The 23,742-nt window shown below is 47.5% G+C and overlaps 1 protein-coding gene across 2 annotated transcripts in view; it reads right to left on the reverse strand.

The window, feature by feature from the left end:
• Window positions 1-20,467: 20,467 nt before the first annotated feature.
• Window positions 20,468-23,742, reverse strand: part of ATOH8 (atonal bHLH transcription factor 8) — a 38,790-nt gene continuing 35,515 nt past the window's right edge. For both annotated transcript variants that reach the window (XR_009739421.1, XM_061432664.1), the window contains one exon: window positions 20,468-21,510. Coding sequence is in view for 1 of the 2 variants with exons in the window: in XM_061432664.1 (XP_061288648.1) it covers window positions 21,505-21,510 (6 nt within the window). In the remaining variant the exon portion in view is untranslated. The remainder of the gene's footprint in view (window positions 21,511-23,742) is intronic.

A 23,742-nucleotide genomic window follows, 5' to 3' on the forward strand; every position in this document is an offset into this window, starting at 1 on the left:
CCACCATGTGCTTGTATCAGTTAGCTGTTACTGCAATCATGCTGTGTAACAAACACCCACAAAATCCCGGTGGCATATAACTGTAAGTACTTATTCATCTATGACAAACCTAGACAGCATATTAAAAAGCAGAGGCATTACTCTGCTGACAAAGGTCCATATAGTCACAGCTATAGTTTTTCCAGTAGTCATGTACTGATGTGAGAGTTGGACAATTAAAAAAAAAAAAAAAAAGGCTAAGCACCAAAGAACTGATGCCTTTGAACTATGGTGCTGGAGAAGACTCTTGAGAGTCCCTTGGACAGCAAGGAAATCAAACCAGTCAATCCTAAAGGTAATCAACCCTGAATATTCATTAGAAGGACTGATGCTGAAGCTGAAGCTCCAATACTTTGGCCACCTGAAGGGAAGAGCTGAAAAGACCCTGATACTGGGAAAAACTGAAGGCAGGAGGAGAAGGGGAGGACAGAGGATGAGATTGTTGGATGACATTACCAACTCAATGGACGTGAGTTTGAGCAAACTCTGGGAAATAGTGAAGGATAGGGAAGCCTGGCATGCTGCAGTCCATGGGATCACAAAGAGTCAGACATAACTGAGCAACTGAACAACTTATTCATCATTTGTCTTTGAGTAGGCTGGAGGTATCACAAGTTGTTATTCACAAGTTGTTATTCACTTTTCAGACCAGAGGTGAAGAGAGGTAAAGTGACAGTCTAAGTTTGAACAGTTGATAAGCAGCAGAGCCAGAATGAAAACCTAGGAGCCTAGCTCATAGATGGATTTTTAACCATTATGTTGCACTGCCTTGCCCCTCTGCTACAGACTGAATGTTTGTGCCCCTCCTCTCTGTGAATACAATTGTTGACACTTAATCCCCAGTGCCAAGGTATTTCAAACTGAGGCCTTTGGGAGGTGATTAGGTCATGATGCTGAAGCCCTCATGAGTGGGATTAGTGCCATTATGAAAGGGGCCCAGAGAGCTCTCTAGTCCCTTCTGCCTTGTGAGAACACAGGGGAAAAACAGCCACCTATCAAACTGTAAGCAGGCTCTCACCAGACAGTGAAGCTGCATGCTTCTTGATCTTGAACTTTTCAGCCTCTAGCAGTGTGAGAAATAAATTTCTGTTGTTTACAATCTACCTAGTTTGTGGTATCTTGTTGTAGCAGCCCCAACAGACTAAAACACTCTCCCTCTTGGGGAGCAACCCACCTCTATGCATAAAAAGTTTGCTCATTTTTTTTTAAATAAGTAGAGTCCACTTTGATGCCTTTTACACTTTTTTTTTTTTTTTTGTCTATACTGGATCTTCATTGCTCCAGGGCTTTTCCCTTGTTGCAGTGCACGGGCTTCTCATTACAGTGGCTTCTCTTGTTGCAGAGCACAGGCTCTCGGGGTGCAGGCCTCAGTAGGTGCAGCACATGGACTCAGTAGCTGAGGCTGCCAGGCTCCAGAACACAGGTTCAGGAGTTGCTGTGCACAGGCTTAGCTGCTCTGCGGCTTGTGGGATCTTCCTATATCAGTAATGGAACCCCTGTCTCCTGCACTAGCAGGCGGAGTCTTTACCACTAAGCCACCAGGGGAGCTAAGTTTGCTCACTTTTAAAATCACAACCTAGTATTTCACTCAATGGATGGCAATATATCATAATTATTTAGTTAGTCCCTACTGATGTGCATTTAAGCTGTTTCCAAACTTTCACAAACAATGCTATATGAACAATTTGTGCCCAAGTCATTCAGCCTTGGTGAAGTGTATCTGCAGGGAAAATTCCTAGAAGTGGAATTGCTGGGCCAAATATATGAGCCTTTATAATTTTGAATAATATTACTAAATTTCCTGCCAACAATCTATGGGCTGGCAATTTCCCCACACCCTTTCCCACATGGTATGTTAGCAAGCTTTTTGATCTTTAATAGCATGATGAAGGAAAAATACTATCTCAGTGTTTTTTAGTTAGCATGGTTTCCATTATGTGTAGGGTTGAAAAAATAATAACGTTACCTCATGGGGTTTTTGTAAGGATTAAATAAATTAAGACAATTAATAGATATCAAGTTCTTAGGACAGTACCCAGTTCATGGTAACCGCTTAATAAATATTTATTATTATTACTCTGAAATATTGTGGGAGTGTGGAGAAGGGCAAGCCACAGAGCAGTATGTATAATATGCTATTATTTGTGAAATAAAACAAGAAGCAAAGATATATTTACATATACATATGTATGCATGCACACATATGTGAATATATGTATTTGCACGTATATATAAAACATTTCTCAGAAAAGATATACAAAAGTAGAAAATATTGATGCCTCTAAGAAAGGAACCAGCTGCTGGTGACAGCAGTGAGAAAAGATTTTTCCTTGCATTCTCTTTGTATCACATCATGTTTCAACCATGAGCATGAAACCTTCTCAGAAAAGGTTGCAGTTACTGGCACTTCCTGTAGGAAAGCAAGCTACACAGGTAAGAAGAAGGATTCCAGACCTATAGCTTTATTCTTTTTCAATTTTATTTAATCCAAGATATCCAAAATATCATTACTTCAACATGTAATCAATATAAAATGAGTTAATGATCTTCCAATTAAAATTTAAAAATATATATATATATATATAAGTGCCAAAACTAAATCATAGAAGATGCTATAGGAAAATATGTCTATTTTCTAGACAGGGTAGGATTCCTTAAACAACATGCCAAAAACAAAGTCATAGAGAAAAAGATTCTAATTTGACTATATTAAAATTAGGCATGTTTTCACTGAAAGACAATAAGAATATTAACATATGAAAATGCATTAATGATATTTTACTTTAAAGATACAAAAATCAAGTCATGATTTAAGACTTTTAAATCTTCTCTGTCTATGGTGATTCTCCAGGCAAGAATACTGGAGTGGGTGGCCATTCCTTCTTCCAGGGCATCTTGCCAACCCAAGGATTGAACCCACATCTTCTGGGCAGGTCCTTTACCACTAGCACCACCTGGAAAGCCCCTTCATTTGGATGGCCACGTTTAAGTTGCTTGTTAGGCACATCTGGCTACTGGATATGTACTTGAGCAGGACCCAATGGGGCCTTCCCTGAACAGGCCTTCCCCCATATCCTCGCTTTAGCTCCTCTCTGAAGTACCTAGAAAATAAAATTTGATGCACATTTCCTGAGCCCCAGGGCTTTAGGTTTAAGTTCCCAGAAGGCGCAGAGAAAGCAATGGCACCCCACTCCGGTACTCTTGCCCAGAAAATCTCACGGACAGAGGAGCCTGGTAGGCTGCAGTCTATGGGGTTGCGAAGAGTCGAACACGAATGAGCGACTTCTCTTTCACTTTTCACTTTCATGCATTGGAGAAGGAAATGGCAACCCACTCCAGTGTTCTTGCCTGGAGAATCCCAGGGATGGGGGAGCATGGTGGGCTGCTGTCTACGGGGTCGCACAGAGTCGGACACGACTGAAGCGACTTAGCAGCAGCAGCAGCCCAGAAGGCGACATAGCCCATTTTCCCACCCTGGCCTCTTGAGGGCGCCAGACTCACCCTAATGGTAGCTCAAAAGAAGGTTGTAGTTGCCACAAGCTGAGGAATGGGAAGAGCTGTTCATTCTTCCTCATTTGTCCACGCTCTCTAAACCTAATCTCTCTATCCAATCCCTTCATGGCAGGAGGAGGCAGGACGATGCAACAAGGGAGCCTGAAACCTTTGATACCTTCAAGACACCTGATGAGGTCATAGAATTCCTGGATTTGGTGCCTCCATCCAGTCTCAATGACACCACTGACCTCCTGGGCAGGCAAGATTCATCACCTCCCTGGGCCTGAGTTTCCTCCGAGTGAGAAGGGGTTACTGACACCCAGCCTACATCATAGAGTTTGAGTTAAATCAAATAAGCAATGTGAAGCCATATTGAAAAAAAACCAAAGCATGATGTTAGGCAGGCTTACAAAATGTGGGAGTGGAGGGTAACAGTGAGCATCTCTGACCCGTCACCAAAGAGAGAGTCTTCTCATGGTACTACTCCATGAGACATATCTTCCCAGTTCAGACTCCAGCCTGGGAGCTCCCCTTCTCATCCAGGAGAACAGGATGAAGCACCTTGCCAGTCAGTACTTGATGACAGACACCACACAAAGGACAAATAAAAGAAGGATGCAGGAAAGAGAAAAGCTGAGCCTGAAGAGAAGTCAGGTTGGGGTGTGGAGACTGCTCAGTGGGGAGGGGGGGGAAGTCAAGTCACCTGAGAGCGGTTCTCTGAGGCGGGGAAGGGAGGACATTCCTGTTTGCCGAGCCGGCCCCCTGCGCAGATGTGGGGCCAGCTCTCTCCTGCCAAGGTCTGAGAGACCCCGTCAGGGCATGACCACTCAGGGAGGTGAGGCTTATCAAAGAGAAAGCGAAAGTTGCTCATTTGTGTCCAACTCTTTGCGACTCCATGGACTTTAGCCTGCCAGGTTCCTCTGTCCACGGAATTCTCCAGGCAAGAATACTGGAGTGGGTTCTCTTCTCCAGGGGATCTTCCCAACCCAGGGATTGAACCCAGGTGTCCTGCATTGCAGGTGGATTCTTTACCATCTGAGCCACCAGAGAAGCCCAGGAATACTGGAGTATCATGGAATACTGGAGCCTATCCCTTCTCCAGGGGATCGTCCCAACCCAGGATCAAAGCGGAGTCTCCTGCATTGCTGGTGGATTCTTTATCGCCTGAGCTACCCAGGAGCCCATCAAGGAGAGAAGCACGTGTCAAACTCAGCATCAGCTCACTTTGCAGAGTCTTCTTTAGGATCAAATTCAGCTGTTGTGATCAAGATCCAAAGCTTTCTCGATTGTATTCCCATCCTGGCACTCAGGGAAAATGACAACAGTTATTGGGTTGGTGAAAAAGTCCATTCGGATTTTTCCCGTAAGCTGTGTGGAAAAATCTGAATGAACTTTTTGGCCAGCCCAGTATATAGCTCCACTGGACCAAGGATGGAGATCATCAGTAGCTTCACACACCTGGTACCCACACACCAGGGAGGCCCAACTTTGATGGGGAAGCTTTGAGTTTATTAAGGTAGACATTCACTTCCCTGTCAGATTGAAGAGTGAGTTGTTATGCTGACTCTTGCTCTATGAAGCCATCAAAGGCCTGGACCCCATCTGTATTGTTGCTCCTCCATCCTTAACACACTGCCCTCATCTGAAAGATCCAGGATGGCACACCTCACACCCACCTTCCATCTAGAGAGAGGGTGAAGGGGAAGCAGAGGCCATCCTCTTAAGGGTGTGTTAGTTGCTGCATAACAAATTACCACAGAACTTAATTAATTAAAGCAACAAGCATGTATTATCTCAGTTTCAGCAAGTCAGGACATCAGAGGATGCAGTCGAGGCATTGGCCAAGACCAAGGTCCTCCGAATGCCAGCTAGACCGAGGCTTAAGGATTCACTTCCAAAATGGTTCCGGCGTATGACTGTTGGCAGGAAGCCTCCGGTGCTTGCCACATGGGCCACTCCATAGCGCTTCTTTTTCTAAAATTGATTTTTGGCTATACTGAGTCTTCATCGTTGCGTATGGGCATTCTCTGGTTGCAGCAAGTGGGGGCCACTCTCTAGTTGCGGTGCGCAGGGTTCTCATTGTGGTGGTTTCTCTTGTTACAGAGCACGGTCTGTAGGGTGCATAGGCTCAGCAGTTGTTGCAATGCGAGCTCTCTAGAGTGCGGGCTTAGCTGCCCTGAGCATGTGGGGACCAGGGATGGAACTCATGCCCCTTGCATTGGAAGGCAGATTTTTAACTATTAGACCACCAGGGAAGTTCCATAGTGCTTCTTGATTGTCCTCACGATTTGGCAGTTGGCTTCCCCATTGCACTTATTACAAGAGAGAACAAGGAGGAAGCCCTCTGCCTCCTCAACTCATATGTCACACACAACAACTTCTGCCGTATTCTACCCTTTAGAAGCAAGTCACTAATTCAAAAAGATATCTGCCCCCCATTATTCATAGAAGCAATACTTACAATTGCCAAGGTGTGGAAGCAATCCAAATGTCCATCAACAGATGAATGGATAAAGAAGATGTGGTACATGTGTACAATAGATTGTTGAAAGTGAAAGTATTAGTGGCTCAGTCGTGTCCAACTCTTTGCCACCCAGGCTTTGTAGCTCACCAGGCTCCTCTGTCCATGGGATTCTCCAGGCAAGAATATTGGGGTGGGTTGCCATTCCATTCTGCAGGGAATTCTCCCAACCCAGGGATTGGACACAGGTTTCCTGCATTGTAGGTGGATTCTTTTCTGTTTGAGCCACCAGGGAACTCAGCCATAAAAAAAAAAAGAAGAGCAAATGCCATTTGCAGCAATGTGGACGGACCCAGAGATTACCATACTCAGTGAATTAAGTCAGAAAGAGCAAGACAAATACTATATCACATCACACATACGTGGAATCTAAACTATGGTGCAAGTGAACCTATCTACAAAACAGAAACAAACGCACAGAGATCAGATTTGCGGTTGCCAAGGGGGAGCGGGGGGAGGGAGAAGGAGGGACTGGGAGTTTGGGGTTGGTAGATGTTTATTATTACATTTAGAATGGATAAACAACCAGGTCCTACCGTATAGCACAGGGAGCTATATCAAAGTCTCCAGAGATAAACCACATGGAAAAGAATATTAAGAAAAGAACATCTGTAAGTGTATAACTGAGTCAATTTGCAGTACAGCAGAGACTGGGACGTTATAAATCAATAAAGAAATTTCTTTATTGTACTTCAATAACAAAAAATAAAATAAATCTAAAATGCAGTGAATATATATGTGTGTGTTTTATATATATATATATATATATATATGCACACACAGATAGGACACACACTCAACCATAAAAAAAGGATGAAATTTTGCCATTTGCAGCAACACAGATGGACTTGGAAGGCCTTTTGCTAAGTGGAACAAGTCAGACACAGAAAGACATGAATACTATATGATAATTGCTTATATGTAGAAACTAAAAAATACGACAAACTGATAAATATAACAAAAAGGAAGCAGACTCACAAATGTAGAGAACAAATTAGTGGTTACCAGTGGGGAAAAGAAGAGGGGAAGGGCAGTATAGGGGTAGGGGGAAAAAGGGTTATTATGGGATTATATGAAATCATGTGTGTGAAACTTTTGAAAATTGTAAAGCACTATAGAATTCAAACAATCTTCCATTCAATTAAAAATTTTTTAGGGAAAAAAAGACACAAGTTCCTAAGTGTAGCATATATCTAAGGGAGGGGTGGGAATTAGGCTTCACCTTAATGAAATGAATGTGAAAGAATTTGTGAACACATGTGAAACTGCCACAGGACACATCCAAAAAGTTGCACATATTCCTCTTCTCCTCACCCCCTGTTGGCTAGAACTCAGTCACATGACCACACACAGTCAAGGGGAGCTGGGATGTATCGTTTTTGTTGTAGTGGCTGGACATCCAACCAAAAATGGGTGGTCTGTTACTATGGGAGGGAAATGGTGCAGGAGTAAAGTTTCTGCCTCCAAAGAAGCAAATGCGCAGATACGCTGGTGGGGGAAAAAAGAACGCTGTGGAATATAATTTACGTTCTTGGAAAAAGGAAAACATGTTTCTCATCATTGGCATCCTTGAAAATGCTCATGACAGATGGATGAGTGAAAAACACAGGTCGAATAACAGCATGAATTCATTCAAGACAGTTGATAGACGCAGATCTTAATGGGCGCGGAGGCTGAGAGGTGATTGAAAGGATATTTGCCAGCCCAGTCATTGTGGTTTTCTCCAGGTGATTGAATTACTGGTAGTCATTTCATACATTTCTGTCATTTTTCTATACCATTTACTGTTTTTCCCCAAACAGAAAAAGGAAAAAAAAAAAACCATACACAGTATTTCTTCCTATCCTTTCTAATCAACTCACCTCCCCAAGCTGGTCTAGAAAGAATGTTGGTGAGAAATTCCTGGGTGTCCTGCAATGAGACTTGCTGGGTAATCTATCAGATCAGAGGCAAGCCAAGCACAGGGTAGCAGGAGGGCAGGGCCAGAGGTCTGGTTAGACAGTGAGGATGGGCCAGTTGTCATAGTACCAGGGCTGGAAATCACAGCTTAGTAGGGGGTGGGGGGCATGCCTTTAGAACAGAAGTCAAAACAAAGAGTCAGTCCAAAAGTGGAAGCAGCCAAGGTGTGGTGCCCAAGGGGATGTGCCAGGATGTGGGCAAAGCATCTAAGTGTCCATGCTGAGGACAGTGTTCACAGTTCCAATGAGTCCAAGGGAACAAGGGGAAAAGAGATTTCAGAAAGTGATGCTTGGTATCAGTGATGGGTTGAAAACCAATTCAAGTTGTAAAAACCCCAGGAACCTCATTCAGGACATTTTTGAAGAGGTACAGCCAACCAGACTGCAGCCATGATGGAACCAGGAGGACACGGGGGAGCATGTTACTGCCCCAGCAAGAGCGCCTTTGCAGGGCTGATGCTGACGGCACTGGACAAGGATGGGCAAGTGGGTTTAATCTGCCTGCAAGCTCTGATCTACGACTAGTCCCTCCCTGGACTCTTGCATTGAGAAAAGTTCTAAGGCTGAGTCTGGGCTTGGGAGGAACCACTGAAGCAATGATTAGTGATGTCTCCCAAGGCCCAGGGGAGAGTGCTGTCAACCAAGTACCATGATTTCAACAGCTTATTCTTCTCCGCTAGGGACTCACTACCACCCCGTTTCCCCTCACTTGCCTGTCTCCCATAGTAGGGAAAAATTATTCATAATCCCACCCTTTTCACTTTGGCTGATTCACTGCTAGAGTTTCTATATACAGAGAGCCTTTTTTTGTAGCTGCCATCAAAAGTACATCCTAATTGTAAATGTTTTTTCCACTTGGCGTTACAACACAAGGATTTTCCTATGATCCTTTGTTAATATCTTTTTTTAAACTAACACAAGTACATTGTAGAAGAGACAAAAAAAAATCAACAAGAAAAAAAAAATCTTTAAAACATCTTTAATTCCAAAATGCACAGGGGAACTGTGCTGTGTGTCAGGGAGTGGCAAACCAGGAGGATGGTCACTCTAGAACAATTGCTCCAACACTTCCATAAGTATCAGAATTGTATGGGATTTTCTTTTAAGAAATGAGAGTTCCCTCTGCAAACTCATTAGAAAAGGTAAATCTCCCCCACCTCCAACAACAACAACAAAACAAGGGCAAAGATTATAAACAAGAAAATTCACAAGTAAATAATTAAGAAGCATGTTCTTCTCTAATCAGTCAGGAAAATGAAAATTAAAACAATGAGGTGATTTTCCCCTCCCTCAGCATACTGGCATGAAGTCAAGTGCAATGGGCTTAAACTGCTATAGCCTCTTGGGAAAGTAATCTAGAGTTGTTTATGAAAATTAAAAATACTCTGTGTGTACATTTGTCAGAACAACCCTACTTCCAGGATCTTCTCTATAAAAGTTTAAAAAAAAACAAAACACAGAACACGAAGACATACATACAAGGACATCTAATGAAATACCCACTCATTTATTCAATGAATATTTGTTGATTAACTACTATGTGCCAAACACAGGAATATAGTGACTAAAACAAAAAAAATCCCTGATTCCATGGAGTTTACCTTTCAGAGGGAGGAGATAATAAAAAACAAAGGAAACCAACCCCCCCCCCACCCCAGATACACTTAAAAGACGTAGCATGGAGAAAAACACAACAGGGAAGAAAGACGGAGAAAATGCCAGGGGAAGTAGAGTGTGTGGGGGGTGGGGGAAGGGTTCTATTTCACTTTGAAATAGAACAATCAGGGAAGGCCTCACTGAGAAGGTGGCATTTGATCAAAGAACTGAAGAAGGGGAGGAAACAAGTCATGGGGCTATTTAGGAGTGGAGCATTCCAGGTAAGGAAACAGCTGATGCCAAGGCCAAGGGGCAGACAGGGTCCGTTGTGTCAGAGAAGCAGAGTGAAGTCAGGGAGGTAATGGGGCAGGTGGGCCAGTTGGAGGTCACTGCAAGGACCTGGCTTCACTCTGAGTGGGATCTTGCCATCTCGGGGATGCAAACAAGAATTAGGAAGTCAACAACCTACAAGGGTCATGCAGTCTTGAGGGCGGGAGGGAGGGAGATAGCAGGAACTGAGGACCAGACCCCAGGGCATCCCAACCAGCAAAGGAGGCCAAGGAGGAGTAGCCAGAGAGGTAGGGGGCAACCCAGGGATATTTGGCTGTGTTTCACAGGGGGACGGATGGGCTGTGTCCAGTGTGCTGGCTGACAGGTCAAGTCTGATGAGAACTAAGGACCAACATCCTGAAGGAGATGGGCTGGCCCAACCCTGGCCGAGGACTTCTGTCACGGAGGGTGGGCACTCGTACAAGCCCCTCGGGCAGGGAAGTGGAAAGAACCACAAGAGCAAAGAGAACCCGGAGGACAGCAGCTGATGAGCCCGACAAGCCGTTGCATGGAGCAGCTGGCTGTCTCTGGAGAACAATAGAGGGCCCTGTGTCCTTGAGTTCCAAGGAGGCCGCCTCTCACCCAGGGCTGGGCAGCTAGGAGGAAAGCGGATCCCTGCGTTAATTAAGTCCCATCAACAGCAAGTCGGTGCTTGCCAAGCTGCCGGGTGGGGCCTGATCTCAGTCCTGCCTCTGAGGAAGCTTCCAGGACGCTGGGACTGGTGTTGGCTCCTCGGAAAAGTGCTAAGGCAGGGAGGAGGAAATGAGTCCCTGACGAGGGCCAGGCCAGAGGAAGGCCACAGCCCTGTGAGGAGCCGGGGTGGTGGGGGTTGGGGGGACGGGGGTTGCTGGGGAGAGGCCAGCGGAGGTCTGTCCTGAGTGAGAAAAGCAGATGCTATGAAATGCCTCTTCCTTCCTGCTGTGGGTGATGCCTGGAGGGACAGGGCAGGCTAAAAATGGTGAATTTCAAACAGAAATGAAACAGATTTTCAGCTCACCCTGGGGCTGAGTGACATTTTCTGGACAGAGAATTATCTAGCTGGAAGAGGCCTAAGTCATCATGTCCATGAACCACGTATTTTATAAATGGAGGAACTGAGGCTCAGACAGTGGGAGGTGTTTGCCATGGGTCAAGCATCCAGTGAGCAGCAGGGCTGAGAAGCAGCATCAGGACCCCTGGCACCTGTGCGTGCCAAGGGGGTGCCTGGGAAACGGCTCTGCCTCCTGAATCCATGGACTGAGGAAACCAGGCTGGGGAGGGGAAAGCAGGAGACACCGGAAGCCAGTGGGCTCTCACAGGAGAGAGAGGCCTGGCTTCTGGCAGAGTAGACTCCTCCTGATCATGGGGAGGGGCCTTGAGGTCTGAGAGGGTGGGTCTCAGTGGGCTCAGGACCTGGAGGAAGTGGCACACAGGCCCTGGGAGGAACGAAAGCCCGCACCTTGGCCTGTGGGTGTGACCATTTCACTTAAACCCTCTGAACTGAACTCAGAACCTCAGTTTCCCTTCCCTGTGGGTTCCATCGGGCTCCCGCTCATTATTCATTTCCTGCTAAGAACTCTCACGGTGTTAAGACTTCCTCCCTGGCCTGCATCTCTGTGGGGCTCTCCCAGACATCCTGGGCTGGAGTGGAATGGGCAGGGCCCTTGGGGCTCACCCGGTAGCTTCTCACCAGGGCAAAGAGACCCCAAGGAGCCCTCCCAACCCAGGCTGTACATTGAGGCCTCAGGGCCTAGGACTATCCTGCAATGTGGTGACAGACAGACCTATTCTCTGCCTTCCAGGAGCCCACAGTCGAGCCAGCAAGATGGTTGGAGGGACAAGCCACAGAGCCACGAGGGGACAAGGAGGTGTCCCAACAGGCCCAAGGCAAGGCATGTGGAATCTGGATAAAGGTGAAAGGACCTTTCGCTGAGGGGCAGGTCAAGAGTCAGGGGAGGTGACCTCTACTCAGATCAAAAGGACAGCCACTCATTTATTTGTAATTTCTCTAAAGATGCTCTGTTGGTATTTGTTTTGATTAATGACTGTGGAAGCTATCGGCTTCTTCCAGTTATTCCCTGGTTCAAAAGAATCCCTCAGGAGGAGAAATAAAGCTTTTCTAGCAAGAAGGAGGCAAGACCTCAGGCTCCATGTGGTGGGAAAGCCCATGTGGGCTGTAATCTGAGCCTTGAATTCAGGCATGCAGGCAGTTTGGGGCCCAGGTTGGAAATGGGCTGCGAGCAGCCTTGGAGGTCACAGAGCCACTGTCTACTTGTACTCAAGACGGGTCACTCAGGGAGCTGAGGGTCTGGCCAAGCTGGACCCCAGGCCTCTGGGTTCCCAGAGGGCCATGTTCTCCCTCAGTTACAGAGCACTTGGTTCTGGGCAGTTCCTCACTTGCTTTTCCCACATCCCTGTGCTTGGGAGAGGAGAGCGCAGGAGAAAGCCCACTGGAAAGGGGGGTTGAGCCCAGCGGGTCTGCCTGTGGGAAGTGCTGACGAGAGGGGCAATGGTTCAGAACAGTCCGTCCAAGCTCCCTGAGGAGCAGGACAGGGTGCACCTATGAGGCTGCCAAAAGGGGGCTGGGGCCTCTCAGGCAACTGCTCCCCTCAAGCTTGGCTCCCATCCAGTCCTGTCATCAAAGCCAAGGGAGGCCGCCCTGACAGATGTCACCAGCACGGAGCTGTCAGTCATCCCAGCAGGTCCCCACAGCACCCCCTCCACCGTCCTGTGAGGGCTGGAGAACAAGGCTCTCCAGTGTGTAACCCCCTGAGAGCTGACGGCTGAGCCCCCTCTCCTAAGTCCTCTCATGGCTGTAGCCTCTGCCTTCAGTTTGGAGACTCAGCTGGTCAGAGACCCTCTGGCAGTGCCTGGGGCAACCACATGGGTAACCAAATCCTAGCTTATCCCAAAGCCGAACGTTCTAGTGGCCCTGATACCAGCAGTCTCCAAACTGTGTTCCATGGCCCTCAGCCTGCTGGTGGTGTCCAGTGAGATGCATGTGTGAGTGCTCAGTCGTGTCCAGTGCTTTGTGAACCCATGGACAGTAGCCCGCCAGGCTCCTCTGTCCATGGGATTTCCCAGGCAAGAATACTAGAGTGGGTTGCCATTTCCTTTTCCAGGGGATCTTCCCGATCCAGGGATCAAACCTGCATCTCTTGTGTCTCCTGCATTGCAGGCAGATTCTTTACCACTGAGCCACTGGGGGCAGAGCAGGGGGAAGCTCATCCTGTGAGAGGGGCATGAAATAAAGAATAAATGCAGTCTATCAGCAGATGAACGGAGAAACGAAATGTAGCATACATGTATAGTGGAACATTATATAGCCATAAATAGGAACATGCTCAACATGGATAGATCTGGTTTTTAATATTTATTTTTATTTATTTGACTGCACCAGGTCTTAGTTGTAGCATGTAGGATCTTTGATCTTCATTGTGGCATGCAGGATCTAATTCCTTAATCAGTGATCAAACCTGGGTCCCCTGCATTGGGAGCGCAGAGTCTCAGCCATTGGACTACTAGGGAAGTCCCAATATGGACAGACTTTGAAAATTTATGTTTATTGAAATAAGCCCAACCAGAAAGGACAAATATTGTATTCCACTTAAATGAGGAATAGGCAAATTTATAGAGATAGAAAGTAGGATAGAGGTTGCAAGGGGTGGGGGTCAGAGGAGGTGGGAAGAGGGAAGTTATTATTTAATGGGTACAGAGTTTTTCTTAGAGATGATGAAAAAATCTGCAATACAGTTAGTGGTTACGGTTTCACAGCATCATATCTTATTTAGGGCACTTCAAATGATTTAAATGATAAATATTATGTTATACATATTTTATGGCAATAAAATTTTTTTTTAATGTACTGCTCAAACAAGTTTGGGAGACACTGAGTTCTCAAATTTAAATGCAGGGGACAAAAAAGAAAAAAAAAACAAATAAATAGAAGGGCAATATAGGGGTGTGGGATTAAATTTTTAAATTAAAAACCTTTTAAATTTAAATTTTTATTTATTTTTAAATAAAAATTTAATTAAATTATTTTTAAAGGGTTCGTATGGGATTATATGAAATCATGTATGTAAAACTTCTGAAAATTGTAATGTGCTATAGAATTTAAAGAATATTTCATTCAATAAAAATAAATTTAGGACTCCCTGGTGGCTCAGTGGTAAAGAATCCACCTGCCAACAGAGACACACGTTTGATCATTGGTCCAGGAAGATCGCACGTGCCACAGAGCAACTAAGCCAATGGGCCACAACTACTGAGCCTGGGAGCTACAACTACTGAGCCCACATGCCGAAACTACTGAAGCCTGCGTGCCCTAGAACCCGTGCTCCCAACAGGAGAAGCCACCACAATGAGACGCCCATGCGCAACTGAAGAGTAGCCCCTACTCATTGCAAAAGCCTGCACAGCACCAAAGACTCAGAAGAGCAAAAAAAAAAAAAAATTTTTTTTACCTCGCAGGACTTTTCAGAGCCTTTATGATGGGGAAATATTAGCTACAGTTCCCAGTGGAGAGGATCATTGAACTCTTTGTTCTTAAAAATCCTAGTCCTGTTCATCTTGGGGCTGACCCCAAATTACAGCATTTGACTTCCTTGGCTGCCTCTCACACCTGGAAGAGGCACTAAAGTTTTTGTTAAACCCCTTACCCTGATTTTTATTTAGAAAATAAAGGTCAGCATAGCTATCCCACTGTGTACCAAACTTTCTTCTATTTTCTCCAAAAATGGTGATTTATTTCCTGGGACTTGGAAGGATTTTGAGTTCTTTACTTAAAATTAAAAAAAAAGGGGGGGGGTGTGAGTTGCATACATATGTGTGCATGCAAGAGGAAAATTCTAGAAACTTCTGGTTGTGGAAATGAAATCCCAGAGGAGGAACGCATGTTGTCTGTGGACCAGATGTCTTTGAAGGTGGTTTGGGGTATAGCCTTGGCACCCGGCTAAACTCAGGGCTCCACTTGCCTCTTGGGGCAGGGGCAGGCTCTGTCCTGTCCCCTCCTCCCCATGGTGTTGCCAGTCAGCTGCCTCTGGACAAGCCTCGGTTATAGGAGAGCCTAGGGAGAGGAATGTGGCTGGTCTAGGCCCTGCATCTCTTCTCCCAGAGTCAAGACCTGGATGCCTGCTCAGCTGAGTGTGGGTGAGAGGCCCGGCCAGCTGCCGTATTTGCTTATGACCTTTCCACTGGGCATCGTATTTTATAGTCTCCTGTTTTCAGTCTGGGATTTGGTGGTGACCTGGGGTCGGGTAGGGATGTTAAATTGAAGAAAAAAGACTGGATTCAAGCCCCAGCTGTGGGACAACTTCAGTGAGTCACAGAGCAGAAATGTGGTGTCAGAGAGAGAAGCCAGAGGGGAAAATATTTATAACTGCTGGAAACATGATGAACCTGTCAAAAATACATGCAATCAGCTAAAGAAATTGGGGAGAAATAGGCAAGGTCTTGTTTGGTTTTCTGGGAGTGTAAACATTTTTTAAAAAATCATCAGGAGAGAGAAAATATTAATAATTCCTCTATACACAACTGCCTTGTGTGAGTGATGTTTTGGGGAGATCAAGGGAAAGTGCCCGTGTTCCCTAAACTGAAGCAGTATAGAGAGAAGGGATCAGCCATAGGAAGTGATTGAGAGAGAGATAATTAGATTGGAGAGACAGAAACATGGGTTTCCCTAGTGGCTCAGTTGGTGAAGAATCTGCCTGCAATGCAGGAGACCTGGGTTCGATCTCTGGGACAATCCCCTGGAGAAGGACATGGCTACCCACTCCAGTATTCTTGCCTGGAGAATTCCACAGACAGAGGAGCCTGGCAGGCTACAATCCATGGGGGTCACAAAGAGTCAGACACAACTGGGCAAGTAACAAAGATAACTCTCAGCTCTCAAGAGATAACCATGGGGATGTAAGCCCTTTGAGAATCCTCAGAGATCTGGAGCAATAATGGGCTTCTTAATATAGATGGAGCAAAGCAATGTTCTGATTTACATATGAACAGGAAAGATGAGCCTTAGGATGGGGGGACATGAACCCAGGCCATTGCTGTTGGGTTAAGCAGGGCCTCTCTGTCTGCCCAGGTTCTGGAGTTGAGAGAATTAGACTTCCTTCTGGGGAATCAGGGGTCTTGATGGATTAGATACAAAAGAAAGTTAGATTTAAAAAGAACTGTCTCTGGGACTTCCCCAGCTGTTCAGTGGTTAAAACTGCATTTCCACTTCAGGAAGCATGAGTTCAATCCGTGGTTGGGGAACTAAGGTCCTGCATGCTGCGAGGTACGGCCAAAACAAACAAAAAGGAACAGTTTCCAGAGCAGTAAACAGCAGCGTCCAGAAAGAATCGTGTTTTGGGGGCAGCCAGAAGAAAGGGCACTGAGGCATGGCTAAGAAAGAGGGGCTGTTAACACCTGGGGACGGGATTCAGCCATGTTCCCAGATGACCAAACTATGTGTCACTGAGTCTAGGGAGACACTGGAGTCACTGGAGGAGGGGATGGGACCATCTGTGACAAGTCCTATGGGCCACTAAGGAGACTGGACTTTGCCTAGAGGTGACGGGACCAGGGGAGGAACTTCAGCAACACACCTCCAGTTAGCAGTAGTGGAGTAAGGGTCAGCAAAGAACAGATCAGAGAGAGGAGGCCAGTCGTGGAGTGGCCACATAGCCCCGTGGACATAACCAAGGTGACCTTCTAACATGTCCTCCATCATGTCATCCCAATGGTACCCCAGGAGCCTGGCCTGAGGGGTTCCCACCCACAGTTCACTCCAGAATGGCCCTAAGACTGGGATGACCAAGAAAGCACATCTCTCCAATTGGTTAATAGTGACTGCCTGGAGCACTGTCTTGAACTTGGACAGCTTCAGACCGCCCCACCAGACGAAGAGCCACAGTTGATTAGTGATATCTGAGGAGGGGTGTGTGGGGGGGGTTCATTCATTCATTCATCCACACACCTTGATAAACGTTTATTCAGCACCTCCTGAGGGCCAGGCACATGTGCAATGAAGCTCTCCTCTTTGTAGGAGTGTGCAAAGGCTCAGCCACAGAAAGAGTAAAAAGCCTCAAGTCTGGGCTCCCCTCTGCTCTGGAGCTTCTCCCTTTGAGCCTGTTTAAAAGTGAAAGTGTTAGTAGCTCAGTCGAGTCTTGCTCTTTGCTACTGCATGGACTGTAGCCCGCCAGCCTCCTCTGTCCATGGAATTTCCCAGGCAAGAATAGTGGAGTGTGTTGCCATATCCTTCTCCAGGGCCAACCTAGGGATTGAACCAGGGTCTCCTCTACTGCAGCAGATTCTTTACCATCTGAGCCACCAGGGAAGCTTCCTGAGCTTCTTTGAGTCCTTGGTAAAGGCCTGTGCCCTGTTCTCTTGGGTCTTAACAAATTAGCTGCTTGGTAGTTATTTGTGGAAGGAGGAAAATAAATGCGTGAATTACCATATTTTTCATATTTTATCCATTCATTCAACAAAGAAACCAATATATACATTGTACAAAGCCTTTTCAAGGATTTGGAGACGTGATTGACCTAATCTCTGCCCTCTAGGAATTCACAGTGCCATGTGGAGATTAGACATATGCCCAAATAGTTGCAAAACAAAGTCGTTATTTATTAAGCCAGGTTCCTTGGGGTCCCTGGCTTCAGGGAGGCAGACACAGCTTGTCTGGGGTCCAGGAGACCAGAGGAGACTGTGAGAAGGTAGGATCCTTGGGGCAAAGGGCAAAGCCAGCCGCTCCCTCCCCTCCCCACCTCGCTCAGTGGGGCCCCCTCCAGCCTCCCTGTCCTCCTGGAGCCTGAAAACAGCAAGCATCTGTGTAGGTGGCAGAGAGTCAGAAGGCTACATGAATCTGCTGAAAGACACACTTGGAGATGTCAGAGTCTTGCTTTGAGAGGGCTAGGTTATTTGTCACTTGGGCTGCTTGGCAATAGCCACTTTGTACCTCAGGAAGCCAAGTGGAAGGTGGGAGGCAAGTGTAACCCCTACTCTAGCTCCCTAGTGGGCCCCCCAATTGACCCCCCCCCCACCAGTACAGCCCTTGTGTTGTTGTGTGTTAGCCACTCAGTTGTGTCTGACTAAGTGGACACAAAGTCACTCTTTCTGACCCCATGGAGTATATCCTGCCAGGCTCCTCTGTCCATGGGATTCTCTGGGCAAAAATGCCAGAGTGGGTTGCCATTCCATTCTCCAGGGGATCTTCCTGACCCAGGAATCAAATCCAGGTCTCTCGCATTGGAGGCAGATTCTTTACTGTCTGAGGCACCAGGGAAGCCCCAGTATAGCCCCAGCTCAGCCCAGTTAGTAGTACCCAACTCTCTGCCCCGTATCTTGGGCACAAAGGAGCCCTGTCTGCACCTTTGCTCCCTAGGCAGTCCCTGCTCATAGCTCTGCTACCCAGTTCCCTGCCCCTGGGACCTACTAGCTCTTGTATCTCACTGACTTGTGAGGAAGGGGAGACGAGTGGGAGGGTTAATCAGGAAAAGAAATGGGACATGATGAAGTGGAGGGGATTTGGGGAGGTCCAGGACCACGTGGTGGGCCATGGGGATGGGAGGAAGGACGGTGTGGGGAGATGGAATCCACAGGGGCCCTGGCCATGCTATGACCCCAGAAAGTGGCCCAGGGACTTGTGGAACCCTTCCCCAGAATTTACACCTCTCTTCTGGGACCATCTGAGGTCGGAACCAAGAAGGAGCATGCAGCCTGTGTGCATGTTGTTTTTGAAGAGCCTGCTGACGCTCAGCCTTGAGCTTGGGGGGATCTCCGACTTCCAGAGCTCTTCTTTGTGGTTTTGCCCTTTGGAGAGCAAGAAGCACGCGTGCTGCAGGAACCAAGCATGAACCAGAGGTACACACATGGACATGGTGTGTACACACATGGCCTCCTACATGGGTACACGCCCGCCGTGACTGAGCCACCCCCAGTGTGTGGAGCCAGGACCCAGAGCAAACAACGGAGCATGGAGGGTATGTGTGTAAACGAATCTGCAGGGGCCCTGTGACCACACTCTCAGCTGAAACAGGACAAGTGCTCTCAAGGCTCCAGGAAGGCGGCTCTTTATCACTTTTATTTTGGTGAGGGTCTTTTTGCACGGTTATTTACACAAACTGTTGAGAAGGCTGCCAATGAAATGTGAATCCATGGGAAATGGATTTTTCTTCCCTGGGGATGTACACGGTGGATATCTGGGCATGCATGTGCGTTCAAGAAGGAGTGTGTGTGTGTGTGTGTGTGTGTGCGCGCGCGTGCATGCAAAAGAATCAAAGCTGCTGTATTGGGAGAGAAGCTAGAAAAGAAAAACATGGAACTTCTTGTCACTCATATGTGTGTATACATTCATACAGTCATCTGATGGTATCACAATTATTTGCTTGTATATTTACACACACACACACGTCCACATTTTTAGCACAGCCTGTATTTCACATCAGTGATTTTAAATCACTTTTTTTGTCAGTGATCTAACCCCACTTAATCCAGTAACTCTCAACCATACCTACACATTGGAATCACTTGGGGATCTTTTAAAAGTTCCAAGTGCCCAGACCAATATAGCAGAATTTCTGAAGATGGAACTTTGGCATTAACACTTTATGTCAATATTTAATAACCTCCTTAGGTGATTCTAATCTCTTTTGAGGGCTGAAGACTTCTCTGCATAGAAAGTTCTTCTTCCATTCCTCTGCTCAGAAAACTCCTATTCATCCTTCAAGACCTCTGCCCCTCCTACAGCCCTCCACACTGACATTCCTTTCAGAGTTCTTTTCTTATTACCCCTCCCCCATCCCCAGGAGGGCTTCCCTGGTGACTCAGTTTGTAAACAATCCAATCCACCTGCAATGCAGGAGACCACCTGCAGCACAGGAGACCAGGGTTTGATCCCTAGGTCGGGAAGTTCCCCTGGAGAAGGAAATGGCAACCCACTCTTGCCTGGAGAGAGGAGCAAGAGAGAGAGGAGCAATTCCATGGAAAGAGGAGCCTGGTGAGCTAGAGCCCATGGGGTCACAAAAATTGGAAACGTCTGAGCAACTAAACCACAACTCAACCACCCCTGCTGGGCTATTCTGTCCCATTCAAGGCCCACTGCAGCGCACGGATGGGACAAAGCTATGCCAAGACCTTGAGCCGGAACTGGCTTATAGGGCTGGAAAGGTGTTAACAGCACAGGCTTTGGAGTGAGGCCACCGTGTGAGACCTGGCTTTGTCACTGACCTGCCCTTCTCCTTCTGTATTCAGGTTCCTCGTCTGTACAACAGGATAAAAAATTCAGTCCCCACCTTATAAACTCACGGTATGGAGTAAATACGGTACAAGCAGAGAAAGCTCCTCACGTGTTCCTGACCTGGCCTCCTGGTCACTAGTCTAGGCCAAGGCCATGGCGAAGGTCCCACCCCACCCCGTCACACACACACACACACACACACACACACACACACACACACACACATTCATTCACACACTGTTCATTTCTGAAGCACTCTCAATCTCTTTCCTCCCCCTGACTGGCCGGCCAAAGTCCTGGTCACCCACAGAGTCCATCAACACAAGCAAGTGTTTTCTTTACACATTGGGGCTTTTACTTCAATTTGAAGCAGATGGTTGAGCACAGATGTGAACAGCTTTGGCCTTGTGAGCACAAGGAAAGAACAGGCCTTGGCTTTGAACATGCCTTCCTCCCCACGTTACTGGCCCATTCCCCTGGTCCCTTCCTCTCCTCTGCCCCCCTGCACAACCGTCACAGACCACTGGCCTCCAGGCAGGGCACCCTCTCGTGTGTCCTGTCAGGAGGGTGGGCCCCTGGCAAGGAGTGGCTGGCCAGGCCAGCTGGGGGCAGGTCACCTCGAGGCAAGTCCCGGGGGTGGGGTATGGGTGCTGCTCCCCCTACATACTCACTTCTCATGATGCTGAGGGCCCAAGAAGGAGCCTGGGCCCAGGGAACATGGAAAATCAAGGTCAGAGGCCTGGGCAGCCAGTGGGAGGGAGAGAGGGGCTGGGATCTCAGATCCCACTCCCCACAGGCACCCTCAGCCTCCCTCTCACAGCCCCTAGAAGATGTATCTTGGGTCCAGCCAGCTCAGGGCCAAGTGGAGAAAGACAGTTCCGGATCATGTCTGAAGTCACCAAACATCCATCTCTTCCATGAGTTCCTAGTGGAAATGTTGACTTGTCTTTGGCCTGAGATGGGACCCGGGCAACACGAGGAGCAAAGGTCACAGAGCCACAGTGTGGCTTTTCACCATGGGGTCCTCTCACCCCCAGTTTGTTCAGTGTCCCTGTTGAATCTTTGGCAATGAATTTCTGCAGCCAGAAGGACGGTGGGCCTCAGGCCCGGGCAAGGCGAAGACTTTGCTCTCCCCACCCCACCGGGCAGAGAGCAAAGTGCAAAGTCACCGTAGAGTGGCTGGGGGTGGGGGTGTGGGAGAGGGTGAGAGGGAGGCAGGCTAGCTCTTGTCCTGAGAGGAGGTGGTCTGAGCATCCGGTGGCATCTTAGAGAGGAAGACGAGGCTGGACTTGGCAAGCTCACCTTCTCCTCAAGCTTGACTTGGAAAGAGGGCCCACAGCAGCATCCTCAGGCGAGCCCATGGCTGGTCACTCCTGAAGGAATCAGCCAATGGGAGAAAAGGGATAAATTAGGAGGATAGGATTAACATATATGCACCATATATAAAACAGATAATCAACAAGGACCTACTGTATAGCACAGGGAACTCTACTCAGTACTCTGTAATAACCGATATGGAAAATGAACCTGAAAAAGAATAGGTATATGTATATGTATAATTAATCACTTTGCTGCACACCTGAAACTAACACAGGAGGCAGTCTCTTGCACTGCAGGCAGATTCTTCACCAGCTGAGCCACCAGGGAAGCCCCCAAATCAAACACACTCCAATACAAAAAAAAAAAGCTAAGAAACAAACAAAAAATAAAATAGCTAAGCTAAAAGGGTATATTGTATGGTGCAGGAAATATAGCCAATATTTTATAATAACTTTAAATGGAATATAATCTATAAAATTTTTGATTCACTATATTATACAACTGAAAATAATATAGTATTTTAAATCAACTATACCTCAACAAACAAAAAGAAACAACCAACGGGGATGTCCTGGTGGTCCAGTGGCTGAGACTCCTTGCTCCCAGTGCAAGGGGCCCAGGTTCCATCCCTGATCAGGGAACTGGATACCACATGCCACAACTAAAGGTCCCACGTGCTGCAACCGAGACCTGGCACAGCCAAATAAACAAATTTTTAAAAAAAGAAAAGAAGCAACCAATGGTCAGAAGCACCCCCCCCACACACACTGGTCCTAACTCCAGAAGGCCAGCCTGCACCGGGTGCCAGCGCCCGCAGCACCTGCTCTTACTTACCCTCACGGCCGCTCCAGGAAGGACCCATATGGCTCAGGCAGGGGCTGCATCTTGAAGGGTTCAGTAAGGGATGGAGCCACCATTTGGACCCAGGACTGGCTGCCACCAGAGCCCACAGTGTCCCCTTACTCCCCACCCCACCCCCACTGCATTTTAGAACCACTGCTGATTGAGCTGGGCTTCCCAGGTGGCGCCAGTGGTAAAGAACCCACCTGCCAATGCAGGAGACACAGGAGACATAGGTTTGATCCCTGGGTTGGGAAGATCCCCTGGAGGAGGGCATGGCAACCCACTCCAGTATTCTTGCCTAGAGAATGCCATGGACAGAGGAGCTTGGTGGGCTACAGTCCATGGGGTCACAGAGCGTAAGACAAGATTGAATTGACTCAGCACACATGCTGATTTAGTAGGTTTGGGGGATGGGAGGGGGTGTAGCAGGTAGAAGGAGCTCAGGGACCTGATACCCAGGTGTGACCTACAATCCCCAGGTCACACCTCCAAGGAATGTTAGAGTCAGCCCTGCCCCTGCCCACAGGAATGGCATCCTCACCTCCTTCTCCCCACATCCTTCAGACAAGATACTACACCAGCAGCCAGGAGGCCGACTCTAGGTGCAGCCCATCCCCCCACCAGCTAGGCCTCAGTGTTCTTATCTATAAAATGACAGTGTCTTCATCTAGTGGAAATAAGTGAATTCTGACCTTGAAATTCTAATGTAGAAAACAGATGAGCATGGTTCTGGTCTATTTGAATCAGGAGAGGGTGCGGGACACAGAGAGAAGGGGACCCAGAGTCTACAGTATTGCTTCCAACGTGGAGCCTGGTGAAGACTCTGAGAACTCGGGTGCTTTGGGGCAAATTGGAAAACCCTTAGCTTAGACCATCTTTCAGTCCCTTGCAATCCTGACCTTCAGAAACTTCTCTCTGGCCACTGAACTTGCTGTTGCTCATGAGAAAACTGACCAAAGGGTAGGATTTGCTATAGGAAGGGATAGGAGATGGGGAGAGGTCATAGGGGCTGCCAGGGCTTTAGCTTTGGAGGGAGATCAGAGCTGATGGGGAGGCTCTTCAGGGGCTCCAAGTCCACCTAAGAACACTCAGGAGAACAACCATCCCTTAACTGGGCACGCAAACCCCTAGCAAAGCATTGCCAAATACCTCTCTCTTGCTTCTTGCAACAACCCTGAACAAACAGCTAAGCACTTATTTTTGGAACAGAACAGCTGTCAGGCACCTCCGACGTGCCAGGGAACCTTCTCACATCCCCCATCTCAGAGGTAAGTGCTACCTACGAGTTGGCGGCACCAGCATTTGAACCCTGATCAGTGCTGTTTATCCTAACACACGAAGGCAACTCCTGCTGAAAGGGAGGCTTGGGGAGCCAGGCTGGAGCCAAACCACGAGGCTGGAGGGGCTGCTAACCACAGGCCCCAGTGAGCCTCAGGCCTGGG

Source organism: Bos javanicus, chromosome 11 (genome assembly GCF_032452875.1).
Source record: "Bos javanicus breed banteng chromosome 11, ARS-OSU_banteng_1.0, whole genome shotgun sequence".
Lineage (NCBI taxonomy): Eukaryota > Metazoa > Chordata > Mammalia > Artiodactyla > Bovidae > Bos > Bos javanicus.